The 19,083-nt window shown below is 50.8% G+C and overlaps 1 protein-coding gene across 2 annotated transcripts; it reads left to right on the forward strand.

Moving 5' to 3' along the window:
• The first annotated feature begins 6,251 nt into the window (after positions 1-6,251).
• LDLRAD1 (low density lipoprotein receptor class A domain containing 1) lies at positions 6,252-17,063 on the forward strand. 2 transcript variants are annotated; one of them, XM_003356463.5, is made up of 7 exons: positions 6,252-6,418; positions 6,889-6,937; positions 9,577-9,702; positions 11,233-11,370; positions 13,798-13,926; positions 15,377-16,522; positions 16,942-17,063. In XM_003356463.5, exons 1-6 carry the CDS (start codon positions 6,398-6,400, stop codon positions 15,523-15,525), a joined length of 612 nt encoding a protein of 203 aa, XP_003356511.1. In that variant the 5' UTR covers positions 6,252-6,397; the 3' UTR covers positions 15,526-16,522; positions 16,942-17,063. The 2 variants fall into 2 exon arrangements, with proteins under 2 accessions (XP_003356511.1, XP_084821176.1); XM_084965050.1 differs by lacking the exon at positions 13,798-13,926.
• The last annotated feature ends 2,020 nt before the right edge of the window (positions 17,064-19,083 follow it).

Below are 19,083 nucleotides of genomic sequence, written 5' to 3' on the forward strand. Positions count from 1 at the left end.
CTTCCTGGCAACTGCAGGAGTGCTGTTGGACTAAAGGGTGAGTCACACGCTTACCTTCAGCCTGGTCATCAGCTTTCTCTGAGTCAAAAGAAAATACAATTAACTAACCAAGTAAGGCTTTGGTCACAAAATAATAGGCTTTGGTTTTTTAAATAGTAGATTGTCTAGATTTGGAAGCTAGAGGGTTAGAAAGTGTGGAACACATCGAAATGGGGAAGAGAAGGAGTCATTGTCTCTTTTTATGAGAAAACAGTTGTAAAACAAACGGAATGGATTGATTTACCTTAAAAAAAAAAAAAAAAAAAGTCCAGTTGTCTTATTTACCACCCGTGGTGTATATACATTTCTGTTCACTAATCAGGCCCAGGTTTAACTGTAATGCTGCCAGTGAAGCAGGCTGCGGGGGGCAAACTCAAAATGCCACAGGCCTGAAGTCAGAGAGAGAGAGCCCAGTGTTAGGAAAGCCTCCCTTTTAAACACAAAAACAATACCAAAAAAATCTCCATGAGAAAGCGACTGTGTAATTGTCCTATATTCTTCCACCTTCCCTTGGTTTTTTTCTCTGTGCTCCCCGAATGAGGTACCCCTGAGATAGCCTCGTTCCTCCGGGTTTAGACAGACTTTCCCCTCTTGTTCATAAGCGGCAATTCCTTGTATGTGGAAATACCCAGTCATTCCTGTTATTTAGTAGATGTTCAGGTATTTGCTTCCTGCCTTTTTTTTTAGCATAATTAAACCGGACTGACATTTTCAAAAAGAGTTTTACTTTTAAAAAAGAATTACACTCCCCCACCAAATGTATATTGAAAATACTGACTTGAAAATTCCAACAAACACAACAAAACTGACCCCTTCTCCTAAAGTAACAGTGTAGCCCTTTGGATGGGCCCAACTTCACTGGTTTACATAAGATAGGTATCATCTTCTTTCCTATCACATAGCTGCTTCTTGAGAAGCTTGCCTGGTCCTAGAAAAATTATCAAAACCCTGGGAGTCTCTGGTTCAAACTTCCCAGGCTCCTAAGGTCCTTCCTTCTTGGTTCAGGTCTCTGGTCTAAGAGACAGACTGATTCAGGCAGTTTACTAAGACAGTAGTAATTACCGTAATGAATGATCTAGGCCCGAGATTCCCAGTCATCACAAAAACCTCACGGATACCATTTATGTATGATATATTTTTTGGTAAATGAGAAATTACTAGATTATCTGTCTATCAACCTTATCTCAGAAATTCCCGTTGTGCATTATCAGCCGGTCTGAGCTGCTAATTAGCATTTAAAACCTGGTATTTTTACTCTGAGCCAATATTATAGCCAAAAGCAAACAACTTTATCCTTTGTTATTAGTCTGTCTGGCTTTTAATCTGAGGTAAATGTGCCATTTCTATTATGATTCCTTTTTTTCCCCATTATGATTCTTTAAATATATGAGATAGCCTCATAGTAATTTTTGTGGGTCCCTAAGTACCGCATGTGCAGAATCATTAATCTAGGGGTTTTCAGACCTTTTCTGATAAAGCTAATCAGCACCCCCCCCCTCACTTTAGGAGAAATCTATAAAAACATTCTCAGCTGAGACCCCATCACTTCCACACCATGGCAGCGATCTTGCCGAAATGCATCAATGCTCAGTTTAACCATTCAACAGCCGCTTGAGAGACCGAGTGCCAGGCCCTATGTTAGCTGATGGGACTGCAGCACCAAACAAGACCCAGTGCCTGACTCCGGTTGCTCAGTCTAAAGAAGGAGACAGACTATTATTACTGCACCAAAGACTGTGACCAGACGAGCATATTGTACTGTGGGAGTACATAGGAGGGCCCCTGACTTCTGGGAGAAAGTGCTATCCAAGCTTAAACCTGGAGGAAAAAGGAAAGCCAAACAAAATACAGGGAGCAGTGTTCCAGGCAGTGGGAACAGTATGTTCAAAGATCTAGAGGCAAGAGGGTGGGGAACTGCAAATTGTTCAGCAGGCAGAGAGAGAGAGCATAAAAAGCGTAGCAATAGAGCTGGGCGGACCATGTAATAAAGGACCTTATTAAACCTGGACTTAGTCCTGAGCAAGGCAGAAAGCAGAAAAAGTTTTAAGAGAGTTACAGTGCTTTAGAACGATGCCCTTGACTGCAATGTGCATGATAGGAGTTCCCGTCATGGTTCAGTGGTTATCGAACCCAGCTAGCATTTGTGAAGACTCGGTTTCCATCTTTGGCCGCGCTTAGTGGGTGAAGGATCCGGCATTGCTGTGAGCTGTGGTGTGGGTCGCAGACGTAGCTCAGATCCCGCGTTGCTGTGGCTGTGGCGTAGGCTGGTGGCTACAGCTCTGGACCCGTAGCCTGGGAACCTCCATATACCTCGGGGAGGAGGGGGGGGGCTAAAAAAAAAAAAAAAAAAAAAAAAGGCATGATAGACCAGAGGGGCAAGTCCAGAGGCCAGCCACACAGAGACAGGATATTCCATTCCCTTCCCAAGGCTGTGTTGTTTTTTTCATGACCAATAATCATATTTCATTTTATTTCACATATTTTTGAGCTCTTATCTATAAGGCTCTCTGTTCCTCCACGTTATTGTTTGGAGGATAAGCTTAGCTGTTGGATCCTGTCACAATCTAAGTGTTGCCAAGCAAGCTGGGAAGGCTGTCCCATGGACTCCTAAGCTTCTTGCCAGACCATGTTGGGCTAAGTTTTTAAACTACAACCCTAGGTCAACTTACCACTGTCCTCCAATTCTAGGTGTGCCAACCCAGCTGCTACCTACCCAGTGTGCTCTCGAGCCCCTCCCACCATGTTTCTAGGTGCTGAGCGGGTTATGTGTGCATATAAATATCAGTATCAGCTGCCTTTTGGCCTTTCCTTCCTTGACGACTTGTATTTAGACTAGAGTCTGAGGGTGGAGGTATATACAGTGACAGGGATAAAAGATTGAGATAGCAGGAAATGCAGCCTTCGGTGGGAAGCTAGATTGTAAAATTAGTGCGGATTTTCTGATTCCTTGTATAATTATTTTTTTTCCACTTAATTTAATGATTTTTATTTTTCCATTGGAGTTGATTTACAGTGTTCTATCGATTTCTACTGTACAGCAAAGTGACCTAGTCATACTGCATAATTCAATTGTGAAGTACAGTTTATATACCTTTTCTGAAATGTGTAATGTTGAAAGCAGCTTTACAGTTTCACTATTTAGTATCCTCTTCCTGTGATGATTTCATCTGTTTAGAGCAAGTGTTCGTAAACTTTTTTCATGCCATGGACCTTTTGAATAATCTGGTGAAGTCTATGGCCTCCTTCTCAGAATGTTTTCACATGCATAAAACTAAACACGAAGGATTGCAAAGGCAACTAATATTAAAATATGGTTACTAGGGTATTTTCAAAATTTTAGGATTATGTATATTTGTACTTTATTCACACATAAAATAAGGCCTAGTGGCGGTTCTAAAACTACTGGAACTTCAAAGTAATACCAAATTATAATTTTGAAATATCTGCAACAACTGTAATGTGATATCTAAATGGCTGATTTCTGTTGGTGAAGTCACAGGTACTGCTAATAATATTGTGGATCATTGCTTATGTTCATAATTGAAGGAAATGCTATATATATTTCAGTAAGAAGTTAGCGAAGACATATTTTTTTTCTCATTCACGTTCGCTGAACCCCTGGTTTAGAGGTTGTCTGATTTTACTTTGTCATTTTAAGAGTAAACTGTTTTTGTTTGCTTGTTCAAATCTAAATTATTTGGGCTTATTTTACAGTTTTGTATATGCTTTTTATACTTGAATTGTTTTGCAACATTGCAGCAGTAATTGAAGGCTTGGGTGGAATGAAATCAGCAACTGATTAGAAATGAGAGGTTTCAACAAAAGCTCTTGATAATGTTACCTCAAGATATATCATTATGCAGTCATTATTGGAGCCCTACATCTGATAATTTCATAATACTTAAGTGTGTAAACTTCAATAAAATTTGGATCATCTACACTAAGCAATGCTATAATGCTGTCTTGTAAAAGTGTCTGCTTGGATATTTCACAATGAAGTTTGTCTGTTGATTCCCCATGTCTTTTGCAAAGCCCTGTGTAGCGCTCACTGTCATCTTAAATCAGTCCTTATAATCTCCCTCCAGGAAAGCAGAATGGGGTTTAACATCTCCGTTTTAGAATTGAGGAAACAGGAGTTTCCATCGTGGCTCAACGATTAGTGAACCCGACTAGCATCCAGGAAGACGTGGGTTTGATCCCTGGCCTCACTCAGTGGGTTAAGGATCCAGCGTTGCCCTGAGCTGTGGTGTAGGTCACAGACATGGCTCGGATCCCGAGTTGCTGTGGCTCATAGGTCAGCATCTACAGCTCCGATTCAACCCCTATCCTGGGCACCTCCATATGCCACGGGTACAGCCCTAAAAAGATCACAGAAAAAAAAAAAAAAAAAAAGTAGAATTGAGGAAACAGAGTCTCAGAGAGGAGAGGTGGCCAGCCCAGGCACAGGGAGGAGTGATAAATGCTAAGGCAGGGATTGGGCCTCGCCTCTAGGCAGGTCTGGAGGCCGATCTCTTGGGCCCCTGGGTCAGTCTAGTTTTGGTGCCCACTTAGCATTGTCCAACCCAGAGCTGGGCCCTGGACTAAGAAAACAGTCCACGGCCCTCAAGCAGAATTTTTTTGTATTTTTAGGGCCGCTCCTGCGGCATGTGGAGATTCCCAGGCTAGGGGGTCAAATAGCCGCCGGCCTACACCACAGCTACAGCAATGCAGGGTCCGAGCCGTGTTTGCTACCTACACCACAGCTCATGGCAATGCCAGATCCTTAACCCACTGAGCAAAGCCAGGGATCAAACCTGCTTACTGATGGATGCTAGTCAGATTTGTTTCCGTGCCAAGCACTGGCTTTGCTCTAACCACAGCGTTTTGAGGTATATGTCCTTATCCCCATTCTTCGGATGAGGAAACAGACTTAGAGAAGCTGTGACTTGCCACCTTAAATTAGGTAGCTGTCAGTTTGGCAGAATCAGGATAAAAACCCAGGATTGTCTGACTCCTGAGGTTTGCTGATCTCATGTCCAGGGGGGTCTCCCGTAGCCACCGCCAGGGTGAGATGGAGCCCTAGGCCAAAAGAAATCGAGGGAAAGGTAAATCCAGGAGAGGAGGCAGAATCGAAGAAGGCTTCATGAAAGGAGATTATTGCTGGTTCTGGGCAAGAAAGATGTATTTTAAAAGGTGGAAGGAGACAGCAGAAATCACTCTAAGCTAATGACAGGCTACAGACAGAGAGATGTTTGCAACAAATGATGCAAACCCAGCATAAAGAAATCCATAAATCAATAAGAAAAAGTCAGGAGTTCCCATTGTGGCCCAGTGGGTTACCTGACTAGTATCCATGAGGATGTAGGTTCAATCCCTGGCCTCATTCAGTGGGTTAAGGATCCAACATTGCCGTGAGCTTTGGTGTGGGTTGTACATGTGGCTCAGATCTGGCATTGCTGTCCTGTGGCATAGGCTGCAGCTCCAATTCTACCCCTAGCCTGGAACTTCCATATGCCACGGCCCTAAAAAAAAAAGACAAAAAATAAAATAAAATTATTTCGGAGTTCCCTTCGTGGCACAGTGGTTAACAAATCCGACTAGGAACCATGAGGTTGTGAGTTCGCTCCATGGCCTCGCTCAGTGGGTTAAGGATCCAGCGTTGCCGTGAGCTGTGGTACAGGTTGCAGATGTGGCTCAGATCCGGCATTGCTATGGCTCTGGCGTAGGCCTGTGTCTGCAGCTCTGATTAGACCCCTAGCCTGGGAATCTCCATATGCCACGGGAGCGGCCCTAGAAAAGGCAAAAAGACAAAAAATAAATAAAATAAATAAATAAAATTATTTTGCTTTATAAGTTTGATGGTAAAGGCATATTCCTTCTACCTAGATTACCTTGGGTAATTGCCTAGGTAAGATACAACCTTACGTAGTATTTAGTTGAACAGACATCTCTGAAAAGGTGATCCCTGCTTTTCAGCCACTGGAACGGTAATTCTGGATAATTCTGCCTGGATCTTCATGCAGCCAGGAGGCCTGAGATCCACCAGATTCATCACTGACATGGAGGAAAAGTCATGACCTGAAAATTTCCTGGTTCAAGCCCTCCAAACCCCCCACTGTGTGACTTGAGGGGAGTTTCTCTCAAGGCTCGGGCTCTTCGCCTGTCTCATGGGATAAGGATTGCAGCCTTGGCTACCAGACTGCAGAGTGGGGAAGCTGGTGGGAGAAGGGCCCTCCTGCCCCTTCCTCTGCAAGGGAGGCCGCCTGGCAGGGGACAGCCCACAGGGAGGGTGCGGCCAGGCGTGGCCTCCGGTCACCCCTCCTCCGGGCCGCCCTGGTGACAAGGCAGCGAACCTGCACTAGAACTGGGAACTAGAGACATGAACAAGATCTTCCCCCAGGTAAGAGTTGCCCAGGACGGCTCCTGACCTGGGGGAGCCGACCCTGAGATGACTCAGCTCCCCCACCTCCCTGGAGGCTCTCTACCAGGTTGTAGGGGGACCCAACAGGTGAATCAGGTACCCGGTCCAGGTGGCGGGTGCTGGGAGGGGACAGGAAGCCAAGGAAGGGACATGATGAGAGGGGGCATGAAGGAAAGCCTCTCCAAGGAGGAGCAGGCTAAGCTGGGCTGCGGGACCAATGGGAGCCAAGAGGACAGTGGGGGAAAGGCATTCCAGGCAGCGGGCAAGTACAGGTGAAGATAGGAGGACATGAAGCGGGCATGATGCTTTCAGGGTGTGCAGCGTGCTGGAGCCGGGGGGCCAGTGCTTCCACCCAAGGCTCTTGGTGACGCTTCTGAAAAACATTTTGGCCCAGCTCGCCGAGGCTGGACCTCACCTCAGCCCACACCTCCCTCTGTTCTCTTGGGCAGGGGGAAGGCAATGCTGCTGCTGGACCCAAAGCCCTCTCTGGAGGGGAAGGTAAAGGACATCAGACCCGAGCCTGTGCCCTCCCCCCGGGGGGGGGCTCCCTTGAAGCTGGGCCGTTGCTATGGAGACACAAGGCTCCCGCTGTCTCTCAGACCTCAGCCCAGCTGAGGTCCAGCTCAGCTGCCAGGCCATCCGTACTGCCAGCCACTTGCTTAATAGGGCTCTTCATTCTCTCCCCACACAAGCATGCGTGGAGCACCTCCTGTATACTGCCCACTGCGCAGGTGCAGCTCCACAGACACATGGAGGGAAGAGCTCTGTGGTCCAACCCCTGACTCGGGAAGTGACCTGGGTGATTCTCTTTACCTCGGAGGGATACAGCAGGCAGGATCACACGCCTATGTAGCACCTGCTCTCCAGCCACTGGCTTACCACGTGACCAGGACAGTTTGCTTTACCTCTGTGGAATAAAGGAAGGAACGCACTTACTGAGCACCTACTATGGGCCCACATTTGGTCAGTAAGGAAACAGACCCAGAGAGGTAGCTGCTAACAGTAACTCTCAAGGACCAGGGCCCGATGATGCGCCTGGCACCGCAGGGCCTCTTTCAACCCTCGGGACAGTTCTGGGGGGCTCCTGTGATGGGGCAGTAACAGATGGGGCAGCTGAGGTGAAAGGAGGTCAGGGAAGTCGGGGCGCTTGGCCAACATGGGATCCCACATGGACGGAAGGTGGGAGGCGGGGTTCAAATTCAAATCGGGGTCCCTCTGGTTGCCTTTGGCTCCACACTGGTGTTTGTGTATTTCAAGCCTGGATCACAGTGGGCGTGGTGTGAAAAAACGGCCCCCCTTTCCCCTTGTCTGTCCCCGGGGTGAGGGTGGGGGGATCAGCACCTACAGGCTTTCAGGCTTTGGAGTGCAGCCCTCACCTGGGCACGGGCCCCCCGTCTCTCCTGTGATCCCACCTGCCTACAGCCTGTGCTGCGCAAATATTTGAGGACGCCTCTCCGTGCCAGCCCTCCGCTGTCTCCCTGGTTACCTGAGTTTCCAGGGAGCTGCCAACTAAGGCTGTGGGGGACATGGTTTTAGATCTATCATCTCCTACTATGTCTCTGTTCTCAATGCACACCCATCCCGAGCGCCAGCCACACAGGGCCACTTGCTGTCCCCCACATGTCATCTGGTCCTTTTCTCCTGTGCTCTCTACCTGGAGTGCCCTCTCCTTGCACCTGCCCCTCACCTGCCTCAATCGAGCCCCCCATGTGAGACACCTTGCTCACGCTTTCCTAGCAACACTTGCTACCCGGTTCTGCGGCACCTGTGAGTCACGTAGGGGGCCGACTGGGAGGCGAGCACAGAGCACCAGCTCTGGAAATGTGAGCAGATTTTATGGAAATGACCTGAACTGACAGATATCAGGCCCTTGTCTTAACTCCTGGATCTCTAGGTCAGGGTATTCACAAAGCACCTACTGTGTGTCTGCCTCTGAGCTGGACCTTGGGGACACTACGCCTGCGCCTGCCCCCTGTCTGAGATAAGTGTGCCCCCAGAGGAGAGCAGGAGTGCCCACACTTTTTTTTTTTAATGTCCACATCTTGTCTAGTAAGTGCAGCTCCAAACTTTTAGAAGGCACGTGTCAGAGCCATGGCTGTTAGTGTGTCCTCTGCAGGGCAGGGCACCTAGTGGGTCCTCATAAAACTTTCAATATTTCACAAGCAAGCAAAAGTTAAAGGAGCAAAGCCAGTTAAAGGAGGAGGACATGACCTATCACGGTTACTGCCACAGTACTTAAAGTATAGAATGGCAGAGTTCCCTTGTGGCACAGCAGGTTAAGGATCTGGCGTTGTCAGTGCAGCAGCTCAGGTCGCTGCTGTGGTGCAGGACCGATCCCTGACTCAGGAGCTTTTACATGCTGTGGGTGCAGCCAAAAAAAAAGATACGGAATGTCACATAGTAGGTGCTCAATAAACATAAATAGACGCTAAGACCTTTATAGCACTTACTATGTGCCAAGCACTGCTGTTGACAGAATACCCAGCTCAGTCCTCTCAACCACTCTAGGGTGGGCATCATGACTCCCATTTTCCGCCTGAGGAAACAGGCACAGAGAAGTGAAGTGGCTTCTCAGCGTGGCCCAGCTGGGAAGTGGTGGAGCTGGCATTCCAACGGGCATCCTGATGGGCTCCAGAATGAACAATCAGTTGGCATCAAGGAAGGGGCATGGGTTTGGGCAGCAGATAGGGGCCGTTCACACCCCAGCTCCACACGAGGCAACCTGAACCCTTTCTTCTCTGAGCCTTTGTTTCCTCATCTATAAATAAAGATTATCTCGAAAAATAAAAATAATGGCTATGAAGGGTCTGCCTTGGTTTCTGCCCCACATACGGGCTTAATCAGCAGGTGTCCCTCTCTCTCTGCAGAAGGACAGGAGGGTGGGGGGATTGTGGAGCCGAGACCTGGGACCCCCATCCAGAATGCCAGCTACTAGACCTGGGCCAGGGACCAGTTTGGTGGGGGTGGGCCCACAGGCAGAGCTGAGAGCATTGTGGTGGGCTTGGAAGTCCCCTCCCCAGGAAAGCCTGTCCTGCCCCCAGGACCCTAGTGGGGAGGGGCCATGGTTACAGTTGTGGGGGGATCCCTGGGCCCCAGCACTGGCTGCGCCATCACTGCCTTCCCATCCCACACGGCAGACTGCAGCCCTCCCTGCTGCTCGCGCCAAGGGGCCTGCCTCTCCGCCTTCCTGCTGCTCCTGCTGGCAACTCTTGGAGCTCTGATCGCCCTGGTTGCCATCCTTGGACCCCCACCTCGCACGCCAGGTCAGGATGGGCAAGAGAGGGTGGGTCAGATGTGTTGGGAGGGGGTGGGAGGCACAGAGAGATGGGGGAATCCTGACCCCGGCCTGACTTCTCCGTGAAATGACTTTTGGACAGTTCCTTGGGGGGCATGTGCAGACACACACAGATGCAGACACAGACGTGCCTCTGAGCCCACATTTACGCATGCATAGCATCAGCTGCAGAGAGGACCCAGCTCTGATGCTACCTCTTCCAGGAAGCCCTCTCTGCCTGCCTGGTTTAAGAGTCTCAGTCTCAGCTCCCACAGTTCTGACACTTCCTCTTCCCTGAGTCCGGTCTCCCTGGGTCGTGCCGTTCATCTCTGTGTCTTTCTCCAACACATCCCTGTGGCCCCCACACCGAACCTGCCTTTATGGAGCTAACAGTTTGGAGAGTGACACAGATATTAACCCAATAAGCACAGTAAGGCAGGGTAGTGTGGCTGTGAGTCTGGAGCAGGGGCTCTAATCTAGTCCGGGAGTCAGGACGGGCACATTGAGAAGAGAAAGAGGGCTGAGGTCTGAAGGAAGGTGGGATTGGTTAGGGGAGAGGGTGGCAGGAAAAGCAACCAGGCACAGGGAACACCATGTGCGGAGTCCCTGGGGTGGCGAGGAAACGTGGGGGCTTGAAGGACATGGAGCAGTGGGTAGGGCCAGCGGCGTAGGACCTCAAAGGCTGCATTGGGGGTGGGGGTGGGGGGGAGGTCACCATCCAGAGAACCACAGGAAGGGATTAAGCTGGGGGCAGGGTGTCACCAGACCCACCTTTCTGGGAGATGTCTCTGTAGCCTAGCGGGAGGTGCTAAGGGGACAAGGTGGGAGTAGGGGGTAAAATCCACAGGACCCTGGAGTTCCCGGGTGGCCAAGTAGGTAAGGATCCAGTAATGTCACTGCTGTGGCATGGGTTCAGTCCCTGGCCCGTCTGTAAAGTGGGGCTAATGATAACACTTTACAGGGGTGTTTGGAGGAACAACAGAATAAAAATGCGAGACTGTTTCACAGCCTGGAAACTTATCCCAGATGTAAGGGCTTGGGGCATAAGAGTCCCCAGCTGCTCCCAGTAGGTTGCTCCTGATACTCTCACTGGCACTAGAAGCCCCACCATGAAAGCTACTTCCTTAACTCCAGCCCTGTCCTCAGGAGTTTCCCGTGAGACAGTCATTCAATGAAGGCAGCAACGACGACTTCGTCTGCACATTCTATGTCCCAGGGTTATTTACACAGAGGCTTTTATATAATCTCTCCAACGCTCCCGCGGGGTGTGTGCTATGATCCCCATTTTGCAAACCAAGAACTCGAAGCACAGAGAGGTCGGGTCATCTGCCCACAGCCACACAGCTGGCAAGTGGTGTTGCTGGGGCTTGGACTCCATCTCCGATGCTGAACCCAGTATCCTCCCAGCTGCTGCAGCCCCTCACCCCAGCTCGGGTAGGGCTTGGGGCGGTGGGAGAAGTTGGCGATGCGTTTGGAGTCACCACCCTTGAACTTTCTGGGGCTTGTCCTGCCCACTCAGGAGCCCAGGCCTGTGTGACGCCGCTGAACAGGACGGGCTTCCTGTGCCACAACCGGAGAAGCTGCATCCCGGCCAGCAGGGTCTGCGACGGTGTCCCTACCTGTGCCCACGGCGAGGACGAGGAGGAGGCCTTGTGCCGTGAGTACCAACTCCAGGGTGCCAGGAGTACCAACTTCTTGAGATCTGCCCCCCACTCCAACTCTCCCTGCAGCCACGCTGAAGCTCGACCACCTCTGAACATACCAGGCACCCTCATGTCCCCAGGCCTTTGCTTATATATGGTGGCCCTCAGCCAGGAACATCTGCCCCCACCCTGTCACACACACCACATATGTGCCCAGGCCAGGCTATGCCTCCACTCAGGGCACCTCCATGCCCAGAGAACATGTGTTCAATCCTCATGGCAGAGTTCAAGTGTCACCTCCTCCAGGAAGCCTTCCCTGACTCCCAAACTAGATCAGGTTCCCTCTTTGGGGCTCTCACAGCCCCTGTGCTGCCCTGTATCCTAGCCCTAGTCACATTGGTTGTCACTCTCCGTTGGCATGATGGCCACCCCCATCAAACCATGAATTCCTCTGGGGCAAACCTAGTCTGCTTGAACTAGGGGCCCAGGGCCTGGCACAGGCCATTGCACAGAGAGGTATCCGGAATAATTTGCTGAATAAATAATGAAATGAATGAATGCATGAATGAACGAATTGGAGGGTCTACTCCCAGACCTTAAAGAGCTGATAGTTCTCAAGAGAGAGGAGGAGGTCTCCGCTGGCCTAGCAGTTCAGGATCTGGTGTTGCCACTCCTGTGGCGTGGATTGATTCCTGACCAGGAACTTCCACATGCCATGAGTGCAGCCGAAAAGAATGGAAAAAAAAAAACCATATATTCATAAAGCGAGAGGAGCATGGCACTTTCCATGGAGGAGGGAGAGCGCCTCGGGAGTTGGAGAGGGTTTGGGGGGCAGCTCATGAATGGAGAGTCATTGCATCATGGACCCTCAAGACCAGAGGAGATCTTAAAAGTCAGCTAGGGAGTTCCTGTCGTGGTGCCGCGGAAACAAATCTGACCAGGAACCATGAGGTTGCAGGTTCAATCCCTGGCCTTGCTCAGTGGGTTAAGGATCTGATGTTGCCTTGAGCTGTGGTGTAGGTTACAGACATGGCTCAGATCCTGTGTAACTGTGGCTCTGGTGTAGGCCAGCGGCTACAGCTCCGATTCGACCCCTAGCCTGGGAGCCTCCATATGCCGCAAGTGCAGCCCTAAAAAGCAAAAAAAAAAAAAAAAAAAAAAAGTCAGCTAGTCCATGTCCCAGCTCGAGCCCACATCCCCTCTGCCACTCAGCCCCTACTTGCCCACTCCTGGAACGGGGAGCTCACTGCCACTTGAGGCAGCTGATCCCATCACTGCCTGGTTTTCCATGGGAAGGTCTCCCTTGTGCTGAGTTTAGAGCCGCCTCCCAGTAGCATCCTTGATTGGTTCCAACTCTGCCCGGTCAGCAACCCGTGCCCCCCACAAGCTACAGTTCAATCTGTCTCCCACGATGGTGGCACTGCATGGACTTGCCCCCCATGAGTGTCCTCTTCCCCGGCCACCTCTGAACTCCCCGTTGCCTTGTGACTGGTCTTCCCCTTTCCGCCAGCACACCGAACAACACAGACCAATGCCCGTGCCCCTCTCCCTGGACTGGCTCCAGAAACATCCATGACACTTCTGACGAACTCCGGCCAGTCCAAGAAACAAAGGCTTTTCCCCTCCCAAGTCTGGGTTATACCTTTAATGATGTGGCCTGAGTTTATGTTAATTTTTGGTAGCCCTGTCATGCTGCTGACTAACACAGAACCCACTTTTAAGAAAGATGCTCTGGGAGTTCCCGTTGTGGCGCAGTGGTTAACGAATCCGACTAGGAACCATGAGGTTGTGGGTTCGATCCCTGGCCTTGCTCAGTGGGTTAAGGATCCAGTGTTGCCGTGAGCTGTGGTGTAGGTCGCAGACGTGGCTCAGATCTGGCGTTGCTGTGGCTCAGGCGTAGGCTGGCGGCTACAGCTCTGATTCGACCCCTAGCCTGGGAACCTCCATATGCTGCAGATACGGCCCTAAAGAGCCAAAAAAAAAAAAAAAAAAAAAAAAAAAAAAAAACCCACACCGCCTGATCTGGGATCCAAGTGCAAAACTTCACATTTTCTCTTTTTATATTCCATTCAGTGGAAGCTTCCTGGAGGTGAAGGAACTTGAACCTGGACTTGCAGGTGGAATGGTTCTGGACAGGGGTTGAGGAGGAACTTCTGGAGGGAGGAATAGAGCAAAGCAATGGCAGGGAGGGGGCGGCTCAAGGGAGTGAGGGTGGGAGAGGCAGCTCCGGGAGCCCTGCTGGGTGAACAGCCAAAGAACCCTCCCCTCTCCTTGACTTGACCTCCTCCCCAGGAAAACTCCTTGTCCCCTTCCTGGGATTGGATGGGTCGTGACCCTGCGTTTGACAGCTGCCAGGGTGGCCAGAACAATCCTCCTTCAGACAGCTCTGAGCCAGCTGTGGCCAGATGCAGACTGCCTCTCACCCCATCTGCCCTCTGCAGGAGACGTGCCCCAGAGCCTCCCCAGCTTCCTGGTGGCACACTGTGGAGACCCCGCTTTCTGGATCTACTCAGACCAGAAGTGTGATGGGTTCAACAACTGCGGGGACTGCTCGGATGAACTGAGCCCAGGTGGGGGTCTGGGTGCAGGCTGGGCTGGGGCAGTTGGCTGGGCAGTAGTCAGGGGGTAGAAGTTGACCAGAGACTCTCCCAGGCTTCCCTTGCATCCCCTTCATGCATCCCAGGAAGAAGTTTTCCACTCCCGCTTGAATGCCTCGACTGGCAGGGTGCTCACTACCACTCCCAGTGGCTCCTTCTCAAGGGTTATTCTTTTGTGGTGGGGAACTTACCTTCAAGGGCATAGATGAGGAAACTGGGACCCAGAGGGCGGTCATGGAAGGAGTACATACATGGTCTAACTGGGGTTTGAACCTGGGCTTCCCTCGTCTCCCCTGCACCATCCAACAACCGTGCAAGGAAAGCAGGGCAGGAGTCACTGAGCCCAATTTATACACAGGTAAACTGAGACCAGAGGGAGAAGGGACAAAATAATGAGTAATAGGAAGGGATTGTGGGTCTCTTGACTTTAGGACTGGAGTTTTTTCACTGTCCCGGGTTTTCCTTCCAACCTCTTCCCTGCTGTTCGATCCACACACACATTCTGAGCACGTTGGGGGTTGGCCTGGTGCCAGGTTCTGCTAGGGGACAGTCAGGAGTCAAATAAGTGTCCTACTCCCATGACTCACATCATGTGATGCCAAAAGGAAGTGCTGGGGTCCTGGAGAGGTTTCTTTTGTGGGGGGCGGGGGAGTAAAAATCAAGGGAGGCTTCTGAGAAGAGGCGGCATTCAAGCAGGCTTTAAAAAATGGATAGGGGGATGTTATTGTGACTCGGCAGATTACCAACCTAACTAGTACCCATCATGACTCGGGTTCGATCCCTGGCCTCGATCAGTGGGTTAAGGATCCAGTGTGGCTGTGAGCTATGGTGTAGGTCACAGACATGGCTTGGGTCCCTCATTGCTGTGGTGTGGCTGTGGTATAGGCCGGCAGCTGTAGCTCCAATTTGATCCCTAGCCTGAGAAACATGCTGCCAGAAAAAAAAAAAAAAAAAAAGGCAGAAAAGGACAGGTTTCAACAGGCAGAGGCCAGGTGTGCAGGGGAGAATGCTAGCGGTCCAGGGTCCAGGGCAAACAGGGGAGTCTGCAGGGCGCCCTAAAGGAGTCATAAGCAGGCTGGTGCCGCTGAGTCAGGGTGAGAGAGGAGGGCGGGGTGACATGTGCCCGGCAATACCTGAGCATCGACTGTGGGCCTGGCGCTTTGCCTATCGTCCTTAACAGCAGCCTTGAGCTGATGAGGAAACTGAGGCTCAGACAGGGTGAGAGATTTGCTTGAGACAACACAACCTATGAGCTGGGGAGCCGGGATTCTCTCTCCTGTCGGGGAATGAGGAATGTAGTTACCCGTGTCAGCGGAGGTGGGGCTATGGGAGCCATGGCAGGTTTCAGAGCTAGGGAGTGCCCTGATGCACAGGACATTCCAAGACACAGCAGCTGTTCTTCTGCCGGCTCTTGTCTTTCCAGTGACGACGTGCCCACCCTGTGGCCCTGAGTGGTGGCGCTGCCCCTCGACCGTCTTCAAATATTGCACCTGCATCCCCAGGAGCCTCTGCCGGGATCACGTGCAGCACTGCTCCGACTGGTCAGACGAGTACTCCTGCCCTGGACCTTGAGTGGGTCGCCGAGGCCAGAGTGGGCAGCTGGTTAAAATGGCACTGATAACCCCCCCACACACACAAGAGCTAGGAATCCAAGTGCACAAGGGCAGGAAGGAGCCTGTGGGATCATCTAGTGGGATCTACACACCGTTGCCTCTGAATAAGAATTGCCTCTCGTGCTTTCGAGGGTTTCAGCCTCTGCTTGAACCCTTCCAGCGACGGGGAGATCACTACCATGTCAAGTAGCTCCTAGCAATGATGAGAGAACCTGCTTCCATGATTTGAAGCTTGTCTCTGGGTCACATGGAGGAAAGATGCCCCTCTACTCTGAGACAGGCTCTCAGATACTGACCTTGTCGCCCCTTGGGGAAACGTTAAGTCTTGGGCTCAAACACCAAGCTGAAAGTTTATCCCTTTGTAGATGGCACAGTTATGAAGTATATACCACTTCCTGCCCCTTTGGTACCTGAGGCAGATACCGCTGAGCTTGGCTGCAGCTTTCGTGTCTTTCTCACTCAGTAATCCTGGTGGGCTCACTGACGGATCAGAGGAGATGCACGTGAGATGGGGTATTGTCATCCCGCCACTAGGAAGCCACCCCAGGAGGCTCTGAGCTGTAAGAAGAGCTTGAGGAGCCCCTCCCTACCCCTTGACTATCCCTCCTCCCGCCTCCCACTCCCACCCTCATGCTGTGACCAGTTGCCCCAAACAAACAGCCCAGGGTCCTTCAGTTAGGGATCGTATTTTGGTCCTGGAGCCTGAGTCAAAGAGCTGTTTCTTGACATACCTTTTCTAGTTTCATAACAGCAGGCAGGCAAGGATGGATAGCCCCATTAAACAGATGAAGAGACTGTGGCCCAGACAGAGAAACGACCAGGATCACACAGAAAAATCAAGGCTGGAACTGGGACTCAAACACAGTCCATGGTGTCCCAGTTCCAAAGTCTTTCCTGCTACCAATGTGATTCTATCTTGGCCAGGGTGGAGGCAGTGTCTGTGGCTTATTTAAAAGGTAGTTTGATGGATGGAACTAGAGAATCTCATACTGAGTGAAATGAGCCAGAAAGACAAAGACAAATACCATATGACATCACTTATAACTGGAATCTAATATCCAGCACAAATGAACATCTCCTCAGAAAAGAAAATCAATCATGGACTTGGAGAAGAGACTTGTGGTTGCCTGATGGGAGGGGGAGGGAGTGGGAGGGATTGGGAGCTTGGGCTTATCAGTCACAACGTAGAATAGATTTACAAGGAGATCCCGCTGAATAGCATTGAGAACTATGTCTAGATACTCATGTTGCAACAGAAGAAATGGTGGGGGAAAAACTGTAATTGTAATGTATACATGTAAGGATAACCTGACCCCCTTGCTGTACAGTGGGAAAATAAAATTTAAAAAAAAAAAAAAAAAAAAAAAAAAAAAAGGTAGTTTGAGAAGCAGAGTGTGGCATCTTTACTCTGAAAGCTGCACTGGGAATCTGGCCAATGGGAGGAACAAGGGAGGCAGACGCAGCCCCCCTGGAAATTAATAAAATCAGTTCTATGTATCAGTCTTGTGTGATTTTGAACGGAAAATGGGCATCCAAGAAATGGGTCAGCTCTGGTTCATTCCACTGCCACGTTCATCCATTCATTCACTTACGAAACAGTCTCTGCGCCTGCTCTGGGCCAAGCCAGGTGCCAGGTACCCAGAAGTGAACAGGCCTGGATCCAGCACCCGAGGAGCACAGGGGCTCATGGAGGAGACACCTCACACTGGGAGGATGGGTGGGACAGCAGGAAATGCAGGGCTGAGGGCCTTCTTGGGAGCTGGGAACAGTCATATTTCTGACTCGGATGACCTGAGGGCCAGCTCCTAAAACAGGGTGCCTGAAGGATCCTGCCCAAGGGAGGGTCAGCCCTGGGCTCTGGCATCTTTGGCTGAATTTCTCTCCAGGTGTGGTCCTAAAAAAACAAATTCAAATGCCAACATGTTCCTGATGCCCTGAGCATCAGTTGTTGAAAACAAGGCTGGAGAGAGGCCATGGGAATAGGAGCCCATGTTTGTTCACACTAGTCAGCTGCGGGAGAAGCCCAGTTCCTGCCAGGAACTGCTGGTGCTGAGTTGGTCCCCGCAGGAGAGAGGCAGGGAGAATCCAAGGACATCCAGTCCTGGGCTTCTTCAGTGGGTTGTGGCTTCCTCAGAAAAATGCCCAGTCACTGGCACCTCGGGTTGCACATAATTCTCCCCTCCCCTCCCAACCAAGCCCATCCACGGGGTTAAGACGCTTCATTTTACAGGATGGAGAGACCAAGGCTGAGACCAACTTGTCTGAGTCCATTCAGTGTGTCAGACCAAAAGCCAGCTTTCTAGGCACACACCGTTGGCACTTGCTGACAGCTGGCTGTGAACTGGACATTGTGCCAAGTAAGAGCTTTACCTCTCGAGAGTTCTCATGGTGGCTCAGCAGGTTAAGAATCCGACTAGTATCCACAAGGATGCAGGTTCGAACCCTGGCCTTGCTCATTGGGTTAAAGGATCCGGCATTGTGCAAGCTATAGTGTAGATCACAGATGGGGCTGGGATCTGGTGGTGCTGTGGCTGTGGTGTAGGCAGGCAGCTGCAGCTCTGATATGAACACTAACCTAGGAACTTCCACATGCCACATGTGCTGCCCCCATTCCCCCAAAAAGAGCTTTCCCTTTCATTCTCCAATAAGGCTCTGAGTATGGTACTGTGTTTATAGGAGGCTTAGAGAGGCCAGGCGGCTTGTTGAAGGGTGTCTGACTGGTGGGGGCAGAGCCAGTGAAACTGCCCGCCTTCCCCAGGACAAAAGTCTTTCTGTGCCTGCCCACTTCATTTCTTGCTTAGTCTCCTAGGCCTTCCCTGAGTTCCAAAGAGCAGACTCAAGGAGTTCCCTGGTGGCTCAGCAGGTTAAGGATCTTGCGATGTCACTGTTGTCACATCAAGCATCAGAAAAAAATCATGCCTCCCTGCAACTCTCACCCCACACGTTACCTTTAAAAGCCCTTCCCTGAAAGTCAGTGGGGAGCTCAGACCTTCGAGCACGAGATGCCTGTTCTTGTTTTGGCCCTGCAATAAAGCTTTCTCTGCTCTAAACACCAATGTTTCCTTTTTTCAGGCCTCAATCTACCTCGGGCACAAGGATGTGGGTCTGACAACACCAGGAGTCTGCACACGTAGCCACAGCAGTTTGCCACTTTCTGCTGTGTCTCAGGAGGTCCAGGAAGCTTCCAGTGGCAGTGATGCCTGAGCAGGGCCCTGAAAGAGCCAGATGGGAGGCAGGGACAGGACAGCCTGGGGTGAAGAGCTGCAGGGGCCAGTGCAAGAAGGGCGCCTGAGGGCATGTGAAGTCATCCCTTGTGGTTGGGGTCTGAAGAACCTCGGATTCTGGGCAGCAGGAGTGAACTTGACCCTGGGCGCTGCAGGGTGTGGGTGGAAGTTTTAAGCAGGAGAAACACATTTGATTCCTCCCTTCTGAGGACAGGCTGCAAAGAGGGCTCTCCTCCATATATCGGGAATAAGAATGCATCATCAGGAGTTCCCATCATGGCTGAGTGGAAACA

Source organism: Sus scrofa, chromosome 6 (assembly GCF_054392235.1).
Source record: "Sus scrofa isolate SSC_HxYL_T2T_F1_AM1 chromosome 6, Sscrofa_HxYL_maternal_Yorkshire_Landrace_v2.0, whole genome shotgun sequence".
NCBI classification, from domain to species: domain Eukaryota; kingdom Metazoa; phylum Chordata; class Mammalia; order Artiodactyla; family Suidae; genus Sus; species Sus scrofa.